Source organism: Podarcis tiliguerta, assembly GCF_965153285.1.
Source record: "Podarcis tiliguerta genome assembly, chromosome: Z".
Lineage (NCBI taxonomy): Eukaryota > Metazoa > Chordata > Lepidosauria > Squamata > Lacertidae > Podarcis > Podarcis tiliguerta.
Genome location: NC_139553.1, coordinates 46,409,052 through 46,421,279, shown reverse-complemented (window position 1 = coordinate 46,421,279; position 12,228 = coordinate 46,409,052). Strand labels below are relative to the sequence as shown.

Genomic DNA, 12,228 nt, shown 5'->3' with positions numbered 1-12,228 from the left:
TCAACGACTTGGATGATGGACTCAAGGGCATCCTGATCAAATTTGCAGATGACACCAAACTGGGAGGGGTGGCTAACACCCCAGAAGACAGGATCACACTTCAAAACGACCTTGACAGATTAGAGAACTGGGCCAAAACAAACAAGATGAATTTTAACAGGGAGAAATGTAAAGTATTGCACTTGGGCAAAAAAAATGAGAGGCACAAATACAAGATGGGTGACACCTGGCTTGAGAGCAGTACATGTGAAAAGGATCTAGGAGTCTTGGTTGACCACAAACTTAACATGAGCCAACAGTGTGACGCGGCAGCTAAAAAAGCCAATGCAATTCTGGGCTGCATCAATAGGAGTATAGCATCTAGATCAAGGGAAGTTATAGTGCCACTGTATTCTGCTCTGGTCAGACCTCACCTGGAGTACTGTGTCCAGTTCTGGGCACCACAGTTCAAGAAGGACACTGACAAACTAGAACGTGTACAGAGGAGGGCAACCAAAATGGTCAAAGGCCTGGAAACAATGCCTTATGAGGATCGGCTAAGGGAGCTGGGCATGTTTAGCCTGGAGAAGAGGAGGTTAAGGGGTGATATGATAGCCATGTTCAAATATATAAAAGGATGTCACATAGAGGAGGGAGAAAGGTTGTTTTCTGCTGCTCCAGAGAAGCGGACACGGAGCAATGGATACAAACTACAAGAAAGAAGATTCCACCTAAACATTAGGAAGAACTTCCTGACAGTAAGAGCTGTTCGACAGTGGAATTTGCTGCCAAGGAGTGTGGTGGAGTCTCCTTCTTTGGAGGTCTTTAAGCAGAGGCTTGACAACCATATGTCAGGAGTGCTCTGATGGTGTTTCCTGCTTGGCAGGGGGTTGGACTCGATGACCCTTGTGGTCTCTTCCAACTCTATGATTCTATGATTCTATGATTCTATGATTCTATGCTCAGAAGGGGCGAGTGCCTGGGGCAGGGAGTTGGGGAGTGAACAAGTGGCAACAGACTTTTTGGCACGGGGACCTCTTTGGAGCAAACAAGGAAGTTGGCTGCTCAAAAGCTCCGTTTCACCTCTCTGCAGCAGGAAATGAACTCCCTCCTGGAGAACATTGCCAAGGCCACCATCGAAGTGTTCCAGCAGTCAGCTGAGACCAACTCGGCCAGCAACGGCATCGTCAGCCTTTGCAGCTCCACAAGCTTTGTGCCAGCAAGCACCAAAGCCAAGCCCATCCTCAGGTAAGCCTCTGCAAGAAGGCAGTGGTGGGAAGGGATTCCTGCAAAAAAAAACCAAGGAAGTTTGTAAGGAAAAAAAGAAATTTGCAGGAAATGAGGAAGCTTGCAGGAATTAATAAGGAGAGGTTTACCACAACTCTTCTTGCCTGCCTTCCCCAGCTCCTTGGAGAGGTCAGGTGTGTGGCTGGTGGCCCCTCTCATTGCCAAGCTCCCAACTTCTGTGCAAGGATACGTGTTGAAGGCTGCAGGAGACGAGCTGGAGAAAGGGCAGCATTTGGGCTCCTCATCCCGCAAGGAACGGGACCGCCAGAAACAGAAGAGGTGAGGGGGCCCAAAGGAGAAGGAGGCTGTGTTTGGGGAGGCTGTCTTAGAAGCCATCACTCAACCCTTCTCTCTTTCTTTCTTTGCACCATGGTGCACCTGCAGCATGTCCCTGCTGAGCCAGCAGCCTTTTCTGTCCCTGGTCTTGACCTGCCTGAAAGGCCAGGATGAGCAGCGTGAGGGCCTCCTCACTTCCTTGTACAGCCAAGTTCAGCAGGTAAGATCTTTGCTGTGGCCACATCAGAAGTGCAAAGTGACCCTTTCCGCAACTCCCACCATGATTCTTGGGAAGAGCACAGGTGGTGGCGTGAGTGTTAAAACTAAGGGACTCCAGAAAACATGCACCATTGGTCTGCCTAACTTAGTGTTGTCCACACTGACTGGTGGCATTTCTCTAGGTTTCCAGGGACATAGGAAGCTGCCTTATACCAAGTTATACCACTGGTCAGTCAACAGTGACTGGCAGTGACTCTTGAGGGTTTCAAGCAGGGGACATTGCCTGCTCTACGTAGAGATGCCAGGGATTGAACCTGGAATTTACTGCCCCAGAAGCCCTTCCTGCAAAATCCCCAGGGCATGTTCAATGGCTGTGGTTGTGGGAGGGAGGGAGAAAAAGAGGGAGGGTACTTCGGTCATCCCTGGAGCTATTTTCTTGCCTCATATGAAGGCCTGAGCACATGTTTTGTTCTTCATGCATTGAGTCACAGGAGCATGTTAAGGGTGGTGTTGCTCTGAGCTTCTGGGGCTGTGGGGCTGGACACTCCATGCTTGGCCTTTAGCCAGATGCAAGTCTCCTCTCTGCCCACCTAGATTGTGACCAACTGGCGAGAAGATCAGTACCAGGATGACTGCAAAGCGAAGCAGCTGATGCACGAGGCGCTGAAGCTGAGGCTCAATCTGGTAAGTGCCAGGGGAGGTGGGGCACAAGTTCCTCTGGCTTCCAAGGTGCTGCCAGGAAAAAAGAACAAGGAATGTCTCCAGCTGGCAGGACCATAAGCCTGAGGGTTGGACCCAACCTTTTTCTCCTGACTCACCTTTGTTCCTCTGCCTTGCACAAACTAGGGATGGTCTGTTCTAGTTAATGTGGCTTGACTGTGCCAGCGTGGTGGGGACACGTGGTCTCCTTCCCTCTCCATCAGGGTTCCCCATAGGTGTTGTGCTCATTGTGCCATCCTCCAAGTGTGCTTCCTTCGGGCCAACGCAGCCTCTTCTTCTCATTCTTAGGTGGGGGGCATGTTTGACACGGTGCAGCGCAGCACCCAGCAGACCACAGAATGGGCTGTGCTCCTCTTGGATATCATCAGCAGTGGCACGGTTGACATGCAGTCTAACAAGTGAGTGCTTTGGTGCGCACGCACACATACTTCCTCCATCAACTGTGCCGAGTCAGGAAAGGCAGCAGGCTCAGCCTGAACCTTGTTGAGTTCATCCCTGATGCCACTGGATGACAGTGGAGGAGCTGAGGTGTGTGTGCCAAATCATCCCATCATTTCAGCAGGGCCTGGGAAGAAGGGATGCGCCTAAGGAATGCAGGCTCCCGGCCCTTGGAGGCATCCTTGCCCTTGGGTCTTAATGTCAGGAGGGCACCCAAGGTGGTGGTTGTTTTGGCATGGGTGACCACAGCGGCGTTCCCTGCCGTTTAGAAATGCAGGTTGGGACTGGGACAACAGCGGCTGCAGTTCCATTTCCTCCTGTGACCTTCTCCCCTTTCTCTTGCTCTAACCCGGCAGCGAGCTCTTCACCACAGTGTTGGACATGCTGAGTGTGCTTATCAATGGTACACTAGCGGCAGATATGTCCAGCATCTCACAGGGCAGCATGGAGGAGAATAAGCGGGCCTACATGAACCTGGTCAAGAAACTCCGAGTAAGTAGGAGCCCACCTTGGAATTCTGTGCCCCTTCCCTCCGGCTCTTGGGGCTCTACCCTGCCACAACCCCTACTGGCCTGCTTCACACACCCATTGGGTGCTGTTGCCTGGCTGGAAGATGTGCTTGAACTATGATAATACCTCTTGCAGAGAGAGGGATATTCATTCTGAGGACCTGGCCGAGTGTACAAATGTAGAAACTGAACTCATTGGGTGGCGCTGTGGTCTAAACCACTGAGCCTCTTTGGCTTGCTGATTAGAAGGTGAACAGGTGAGCTGTTGCTCTGTCCCAGCTCCTGCCAACCTAACACACCAGTGCAAGTAGATAAATAGGTACCGCTGCGGCAGGAAGGCAAACAGCATTTCCGTGCGCTCCGATTTCCGTCACGGTGTCCTGTTGCACCAGAAGCAGTTTAGTCCTGCTGGCCACATGACCTGGAAAACTGCCTGTAGACAAACACCGACTCCCTTGGCCTGAAAGCGAGATGAGCGCCACAACCCCATAGTCGCCTTTGACTGGACTTAACCGTCCAGGGGTCCTTTACTTTCATGTTCACCTCATTGTTCCACCTCTGACCCTGCCCACCACTAGCATGTTCTCCAGGAGGGGAGAAAAAGTTCCTCATCCTTTGTATGATGTAAAGCAAGGGAATTTCCCCAATGACATGATGCAGAGCAAGCTTGCATGCTTATTTTTGCACAGCTTAGTTTCGGCTTCAGGGCCATGCACCCCACCACTTTCCTTGGAAAGGCAGGCAGACAGTCCCATCTTACAGAGTAAGTAGCGTTTTGGCCCAAGCCATAGTGTAGTGGGATGTGATGATTTTGACGTGTAGCAGGGATGACCGAAGTGCAAAGGGGCTCCAGGAGGAGCTCCTGCAGGCCAGGCCTCTCAACAGCCCTCTCTGTGGCTTCCTTTCTCTGCAGAAGGAGCTGGGTGACCGCCAGTCTGACAGCTTGGAGAAGGTGCGGCAGCTGCTGCCTCTGCCCAAGCAGACTCGGGACGTGATCACCTGCGAGCCTCAGGGCTCCCTCATCGACACCAAAGGCAACAAGATCGCTGGCTTTGACTCCATTTTCAAGAAGGAGGCAAGTAGCTTCCCTGACCACCAGCCCTGGTGTGGTTGCATCTTCTCAGTGTGTAGGGTGGTATGGGAAAGGGGTGTGGGGGTGTGTGCGTTGCCCCACCCACAGCTTCATTGGTGGAGTGCCCTCCCCTTGCAAGCACAGCACACTGTTTTCGTTTTGGTGCCTAGTCAATACAAACTTGCATATTCAGGTATTATAATTTCTTTCTTGGGCAACCTCTGTGTTGTTTCCCACCACCATCCAATTCCTCTCTGAAATTGTTGTACTGTGTTTGGTCTAATGTGTTTTATTTTGTACCCCACCTGGGGATCCTGTTACTGATAAGGAATGAGTGTTCCAGGTATCTGTGCTGATGATTGTATGCACAGGTAAAGGAGTCACTTTCCAATGCTTTGTGAGAGCAAGGAGAAGGTAGCATCTCTTCTCTGGCCCTGTGAACCAAGGAGGATGAGTCCCTACTGCTGCTGCTGCTGTTGGCTGGCTTTCCATTTTCTTCCTTTCCCTCCCTCCCCAGGGCCTGCAGGTCTCCACCAAGCAGAAAATCTCCCCCTGGGACCTCTTTGAAGGTGTGAAGCACTCTGCCCCGCTCTCCTGGGGCTGGTTCGGGACGGTGCGGGTGGACCGCAAGGTGTCCCGCTTCGAGGAGCAGCAGAGGCTGTTGCTGTACCACACGCACTTAAAGCCGAAGCCCCGGAGCTACTACCTGGAGCCCCTACCGCTGCCTCCCGAAGAGGAGGAGCCCCCCACGCCAGTCGCCCTGGAGCCGGAGAAGAAGGCTGTTGAGCCGACCAAGGTGGAGAAAACCAGTGCCAATCCTACCAACTCTGCCACTGAGCCCAAAAAGAAGACCAAGACAAAAAAGAGGCCCCCACCCGCCAACAAGAACGAGGTAAAAGGGCGTTGCAGTTTTTCCTGGGGTGCCAAGCAGTTCCCAGCCACTTAAGAACTGAATATGAGCCTGGCTGCTGGATCAGGCCACAGGGGGCCCAACAGCATCCTGTCCTGACAGTGGCCACCCAGGTTGTTATATAGTTTATGCAGTATATATGCACCTGATATGTGCAGCCAACCTATTCCTGCAACTGTGATGTTTTTAAACGGGCAGGCGCTGTGGGTTAAACCACAGAGCCTAGGACTTGCCGATCAAAATGTTGGCGGTTGTAATCCTTGCGACGGGGTGAGCTCCCGTTGTTCTGTCCCTGCTCCTGCCAACCTAGCAGTTCGAAAGCATGCCAAAAAGTGCAAGTAGATAAATAGGTACCGCTCCAGCGGGAAGGTAAGCGGCGTTTCCATGTACTGCTCTGGTTCGCCAGAAGCGGCTTAGTCCTGCTGGCCACATGACCTAGAAGCTGTACGCCGGCTCCCTCGGCCAATAAAGCGAGATGAGCGCCGCAACCCCAGAGTCGGCCACAACTGGACCTAATGGTCAGGGGTCCCTTTACCTTTAATGCTGAGTAGTACATTTGTGTATGTTGTCCTGTCCTGGGACTTGCTGGTGAAGGGCAGATAACTAGTGGTAGTGCTACTGCTAATAATAATAATTTTTTGTAGGCTACCCTGGGACCTACTGGTGAAGGGTGGGTCATTGGTACCACTCCTGCTACTACTATTAATTGCTAATGTTAATATTCTTACTAATTACAAATGCTACTAATAACGTTGTTGTTGCTACTGCTGCCATTGCTGTTATTGGATGGGGTGGTATCTTAGGAAAGCAAGCTCCCAGTTTCTTAGAGTTCCCCCCGCTACCGCCCAGTGGGGCAAAAGAAGCATTCCCCAGCAGTGTGCTATACTCTCTCTTGCTCTTTTCTCTGCTGTTGCCAATCTTGGCTTGCCCTGCTGTGTGTGTTGCTTTTTCACAGCCTTTTCCCCTGCAGGACTACATGATGAGCACAGGCCGAGGGGTCTCCTATGGAAGTGGCATGCCCACCGACCTCCTACACCATCAGACGGGGAACCCCATGTCACGGCTGGCCTACGGGCAGTCTCCAATGGGCCTCTATGCCCAGAACCAGCCTCTGCCAGCAGGTGAGCCAAGATTTGTGGGTGGGGTGGGGCTCCAGCCCATTCCAGATACTGCCTTGGAAAGGGAGGTATTCTGCACCTATCCTTTGGTGGGACAGAGCCTGATGGGGAGCCCAGGATATGTAGAACTGTTGGGTTTTAAGTCTGGACCCATATTGTACATGCTGCAGTTGTGACTTTTGTGTTCCAAACACTGGTGCCTTTGGGAATACTTGATAGGTCCACACTCGGTTTGGGCGATGTAGCCTTGCAGGAATGTGCATGCTCCTTGGGTGGCATTTAATGCTACTCCAACGCAGGGCAGACACACTCAAGTCTAACTTTGGTTCATTAATTTCAATGGGTATGTTTCAAAGTTGAACATTGTTGAATACCACCCACAATGTGTGCACCCACAAAGTGCAGATAGGCATGCATACAGTGACGCACCCATATAAATGTGTATTTTGTGGCTTCCAGTCCCCAGAGTGCTGGTCTGGTTTTTTCACTCCTGCTGCCTGCTGTGCTGTTCACAACCCTTTTAATTGCTGTTTATTATTTCACCAGCATTTTCAGTACTTCCATTGCTGTTGGTTTGGGGTCTTTTTCGGGGGGTGTGTGATCACTTTAGCACCCACATGAAGCCAATACTGGGTGGCTTGTCCCAAAGGGCCAACTAGCAAGTTTAATGGTGGCTGAGCAGCAGATTGGACCCAAGTCCTTGCCTACAAACCCAGAGCTCCAACCCCTCCTCCCAAGCAGGCATTCTTCCGAATCCTGCAGAGCTTAAAAAAGTTTTCAGACAATCCAAACCACAAGGTCAGGGCGGAATTGGGGAAGTGGTGGAAGTGGTTTGCCTGCTGCCTTCTGAGTACACACTTTGAGGGTTAGCAGCAAAGTTTTGTGGAATAATGAGATTAAAATCTGTGCCAGATTCTGAGACTCTGCATTTTGGCATCTAGCTAAGCTGTGTGTGAGAGATAAACCTTTGCAAGGGTCCAGGATTTTTTCTTCAGGGGACACTCAGCAGTTAGCAATGAATTGGAATAGTCACCATCATGTACTTCACACATCCAGCAGAACAGAGGCCAGGAACCTCCAGCTCAGGAGTTGAATGCAACCCTAAATGTCTCTTTATCAGCTCCTCTGAAATCTCCCCAAGCAGCATTCATTACTGGTGCACCTTTGCACCACAAGTGTTTTTGCCTGCCTGAGCTGAGTCACAGAATCTTAGAATCGAAGAACTGTGGAGTTGGAAGGAATGCCAAGGGTCCTCTAGTCCACCCCCTGCAATGCAGGAATCGTGCCCACAGCAGTCCCTGGGAGGGCTCAAACCACCTTGAACTTTGATCTTGCTTGCCAGGATGGAGGATATAAAGGGAACGTGGGAGGGAACTGGCCTAACTGTGCTCCATCCACTTTTGCCTCTGACCCCACCCACCAATCCATGTGGTCCTTGGAAAGTTGCCCAGAAGGGAATGCGGCCCTTGGCTGAAAGCTACACCTGCCACAGTGTTTCAGTAGGTGCAGCCGCATCAAGAATAATCAGAGAGCCCTACAGATTCAGGTAAAGCAGATCAGCACCTTGGAGAGCTCCCAGTGAGTCTGGCCTGTCTGGGTTTTCTTAAATAGGCAGCACAGAGAGATGCTGCCACAGCAAGAGGTAGGAGACACCTGCCGGCAAGTGAGTCTTCTTCCACAGTCAGCCCCACCTTCTGGGAATTGTGGGATGTACACATTAGAACTGTAGAGTTGGAAGGGACCCCGTGGAGCATCTAGTCCAACCTCCTACAGTGCAGGAATCCCAACTAAAGCATCCCTGGCTAGATAGCCATCTGTTGTTGTTTAGTTGTTCAGTTGTGTCCGACTCTTCGTGACCCCATGGACCAGAGCACGCCAGGCACTGCCTCCTGCAGTTTGGTCAAACTCATGCTCGTAGCTTCAAGAACACTGTCCAACCATCTCGTCCTCTGCTGTCCCCTTCTCCTTGTGCCCTCCATCTTTCCCAGCATCAGGGTCTTTTCCAAGGAGTCTTCTCTTCTCATGAGGTGGCCAAAGTATTGGAGCCTCAGCTTCACGATCTTCCAGTGAGCACACAGGGCTGATTTCTTTCAGAATGGACTGGTTGGATCTTCTTGCAGTCCATGGGACTCTCAAGAGTCTCCTCCAACACCATAATTGAAAAGCATCCATTCTTCAGTGATCAGTCTTCTTTATGGTCCAGCTCTCACTTCCATACATCACTACTGGGAAAACCATAGCTTTAACTATACGAACTTTTGTTGGCAAGGTGATGTCTTTGCTTTTTAAGATGCTGTCTAGGTTTGTCATTGCTTTTCTCCCAAGAAGCAAGCGTCTTTTAATTTCGTGGCTGCTGTCACCATCTGCAGTCATCATGGAGCCCAAGAAAGTAAAATCTCTCACTGCCCCCATTTCTTCCCCTTCTATTTGCCAGGAGTTCATGGGCCCAGTGGCCATGATCTTAGTTTTCTGATGTTGAGCTTCAGACCATATTTTGCGCTCTCCTCTTTCACCCTCATTAAAAGGTTCTTTAATTCCTCCACACTTTCTGCCATCAAGGTTGTGTCATCTGCATATCTGGCGTTGTTGATATTTCTTCCGGCAATCTTACCCTCTGCTTAAAAACATCTAAGGGCCATTGGTTCAGGTCTTACCCTTCAGAACAGAAGAAAACAAGCTTGCTCCCTCTGTCATGTGGGACAGTCATTTAAGTATTTGCAGATGACCTCTCAGTCTCTTCTTTCCCAGGCTAAAACTTCCCAACTACCTCAACCATTCCTCATAAGGCTTGGTTTCCATACCCTTGGTCATCTTGGTCATCATTGCATTCTTCATCTGCAGAGTTGAGGAGGCGGCCGTGTGGCTTTTCCTTCCAAGATCTGGGTGTGGGGGCTAAGGCTGCATGCTCTAGCTCAAACGGTGAAAAGGAAGCATCCTCCCTTGGCGGGTGGCCCCCTGAACCTCATCGATGTCTTCCTCTATGCCTTATGAGAACCCAGGTCCAGGAGGGGAGTGGTCATGTCCGTAACGTTGCCCATCTTCCTCCCTCGCTTCAGGTGGACCACGGTTAGATACCTCTTACCGGCCGATGCGCATGCCAATGGGAACGCGGGTTCCAAGCCGCCCTCCCTACACTGGGGTCTTGCCCACGACCATGGGGGGCATGATGGGAATCGACCCTTCCTACAAGTCGTCCATCTACAGGCAGCAGCAGCCACCCGGTCCTCAGGGGCAGCTCCTTCGGCAGCAGCTGCAAGCCAAGCTGGTAAGGATCCTGCCCTCAGCCACCCTGCCCCACCCCAGCTCAACCCATGAACTAGAGTGACGGGGAGAGGGATCAAGAACACTGTGTTCCACACCTTGCACTCTCCCCTTCCTTTCAGCTAGCTCTGCCATTTAGACCAAAGGATCAGGGCTTAAGTGTTGGTGCCTTGGTGATCCTGCAGTCCAGGTTGGGTGTGGGGTGGGTCCTTGCATCCAGGAAGGAGTGCCATTTGCAGGTATACCGCCTCTGATACTGGTAGAAGTACACAGCTGAAATGGTTAGTAGTTGGCCACCGATAGCCTTAACCTCCATGAATTATTCTTAACTTATTTCCAAAGCTGGCAGAATTTGTGGCCATCTCTACTTCTTCAGGCTGTCTTTATCTCAAATACACAACTTGATTCAAGCCTGGTTGTTTGAGTGCAGCTGGCAGAGGCCTTTGACAGAGTCTCAGACCCGCTTTCCCCCAAATTCTGGCACACTGCCGCACCCCACAGCCTCCACCCAAAGCAGGCTATGGGCTTTTCCTTCCCTGCCTTGTGGGAGGCTCCCTGGGGCCACCTTTTCTAGCCACACCTCTCTGCTGCTTTTCCAGCAGAGCCAAGGAATGTTGGGGCAACCACCCGTGCGCCAGATGGCTCCTGCCCCGGCCTATGGATCTGTGCAGCCGTCACAGGTAAGATGGGGCTGGGCAGGTACAGGGCCTGTGCGTGGGGTCTGCACCACAGTTCCCAGTGGGACTCTTGCCCGGAACCTTTGCTTGATGCACTTTGATCATCTGTATCAAAGGGGGAGTAGGAATGGGATTACTTCAGATCCATGGAAAGGAAAGGGAGACAAAGGAGGGATCAGGTTGGGGGAGGCAAGGGGATAGGAAATGGAAATAGTAAGTTCACCATGCCCACCTCTGTGCCTCTCACATCCCACCCCTATTTTGCCCTCATGTCTTTGATGGCAGAACAGTCCTCCTGATGGTATGCTCTGCCAGCGTATTTGTCAGGAGGTCAGCATCTCTAGTGCTCTGCTGGCATAGTGAGCAAATCCCACAGCCCCTCATCCGGCAGATTTCAAACACGACACCACACCTTTTTAGATATTACTCTGTTGTTATTCAACAAAATCTGTGTACCACTTAAACTGTAAACAAAACGTCCAAGTGTTTTGCAAAGGGTATAAAGTGTACATTGAGATTGTCTGCTAAAAACCTAAATTGCTGTTATAAGTTTACATTGGAAGCTAAAGCTGCAGATTAAAATACAGGTCAGCTTTACAGGTCTGGGTAAGTTTCCCTAAGCAACAAATTTCTAGCAGGCACAGAAAAGGCACAGAAAGGAACACAGCGAAGGGGCCTGTGTGGTGTCAATGGGCAAGGAGTTCCAGAGTGTAAGAGCTCCCACACTAAAAGACTAGTTTTTTTACAAGTGCAGAACGAACATTATGTGGCACTTGTAGAGTTGACAGTTCTGCTGATCAAAACAGTTGAGTGGGCATTTGTGAGTGAAGGTGAAGAACTAAAGGGGGTTGAGGACTTTATAATAGCTGGCAAGCAACTCTTTCTTGTCTCCTGTTTCCGTCAGCCATCTTGTTTATTAGTTTAGTTTATGTCCTGTCCTTCCTCATGAAGGAGCCCAGCCCCTCTGATTTTAACAAAGCGCGCAACTTTGTTCCTTGCAGGGCTACACTCCCTACGTCTCCCACGTTGGCCTCCAGCCTCACCCCTCTCAGTCGAGCGCCATGGTGCCCCCCACCTACTCCAGCCAGACCTATCAAAACACGCACCCTGGCTCCAACCCTGCCTTTGTCGACCCCGTCAGGCCGATGCAGAGACCCAGCGGCTATGTCCACCAGCAGGCACCTGGCTACGGACACGCCCTGAACGCGGCCCAGAGGTACTTCCTGGGACCAGGCACCAGATCTGCAAGCAGGGGTGGTGGGTGAGGGACTGCTTGGCTGAATTTTGAACCATTCACCAAAGGCAATGAAGCATGGGTGGGGAACCCCCAACTTGTTGGTCTAATTAGAGCTGGCACGGGGTCCCAGCTTGGCAAACGAGGCTGTTTCTTCCTCCGGCCATACCTGATGCCATGTGCAATGGTAGGTAAGGACACTTGGGAAGAACAGCCAAAAAAGTGGGGAGGTTAACGTGATCTCCGGGCTGTTCCTTTCCAAGCAGGGCTTGCCGACAGTGAGCCCTGCTGAGATCAGCTGATCCTTGCTAAAAGCAAGCCCCTTTGAAGCTGCCACCTGGTGTCACAGCACATTTTTGATGCGTTTTATTTATTGTTTCTGACTATTTTTGTTACATTCACAATTACGTGAGCCGCCTTGGGCTTGGTTTCAACTAGGGCTGGGCAATATATTGATATATCCTCCAAAACCAGTTTGAGGTCCATATCATGATATCGGTTTCATAATTTTTGACCTGGCATTATATT

At 51.1% G+C, this 12,228-nt stretch overlaps 1 protein-coding gene across 8 annotated transcripts in view; it reads left to right on the top strand.

The window, feature by feature from the left end:
• Nucleotides 1-12,228, top strand: part of MED12 (mediator complex subunit 12) — a 52,654-nt gene that overhangs the window by 35,032 nt on the left and 5,394 nt on the right. For 6 of the 8 annotated variants that reach the window (XM_083422376.1, XM_083422382.1, XM_083422379.1 and 3 more), the window contains 12 exons: nucleotides 1,073-1,227; nucleotides 1,384-1,545; nucleotides 1,651-1,762; nucleotides 2,356-2,445; nucleotides 2,770-2,879; nucleotides 3,276-3,411; nucleotides 4,342-4,503; nucleotides 5,018-5,392; nucleotides 6,381-6,531; nucleotides 9,585-9,793; nucleotides 10,389-10,469; nucleotides 11,468-11,682. In XM_083422376.1, the coding sequence (XP_083278502.1) occupies nucleotides 1,073-1,227; nucleotides 1,384-1,545; nucleotides 1,651-1,762; nucleotides 2,356-2,445; nucleotides 2,770-2,879; nucleotides 3,276-3,411; nucleotides 4,342-4,503; nucleotides 5,018-5,392; nucleotides 6,381-6,531; nucleotides 9,585-9,793; nucleotides 10,389-10,469; nucleotides 11,468-11,682 (1,958 nt within the window). The remainder of the gene's footprint in view (nucleotides 1-1,072; nucleotides 1,228-1,383; nucleotides 1,546-1,650; nucleotides 1,763-2,355; nucleotides 2,446-2,769; nucleotides 2,880-3,275; nucleotides 3,412-4,341; nucleotides 4,504-5,017; nucleotides 5,393-6,380; nucleotides 6,532-9,584; nucleotides 9,794-10,388; nucleotides 10,470-11,467; nucleotides 11,683-12,228) is intronic. The other 2 variants (XM_083422377.1, XM_083422380.1) reach the window with 1 other exon arrangement.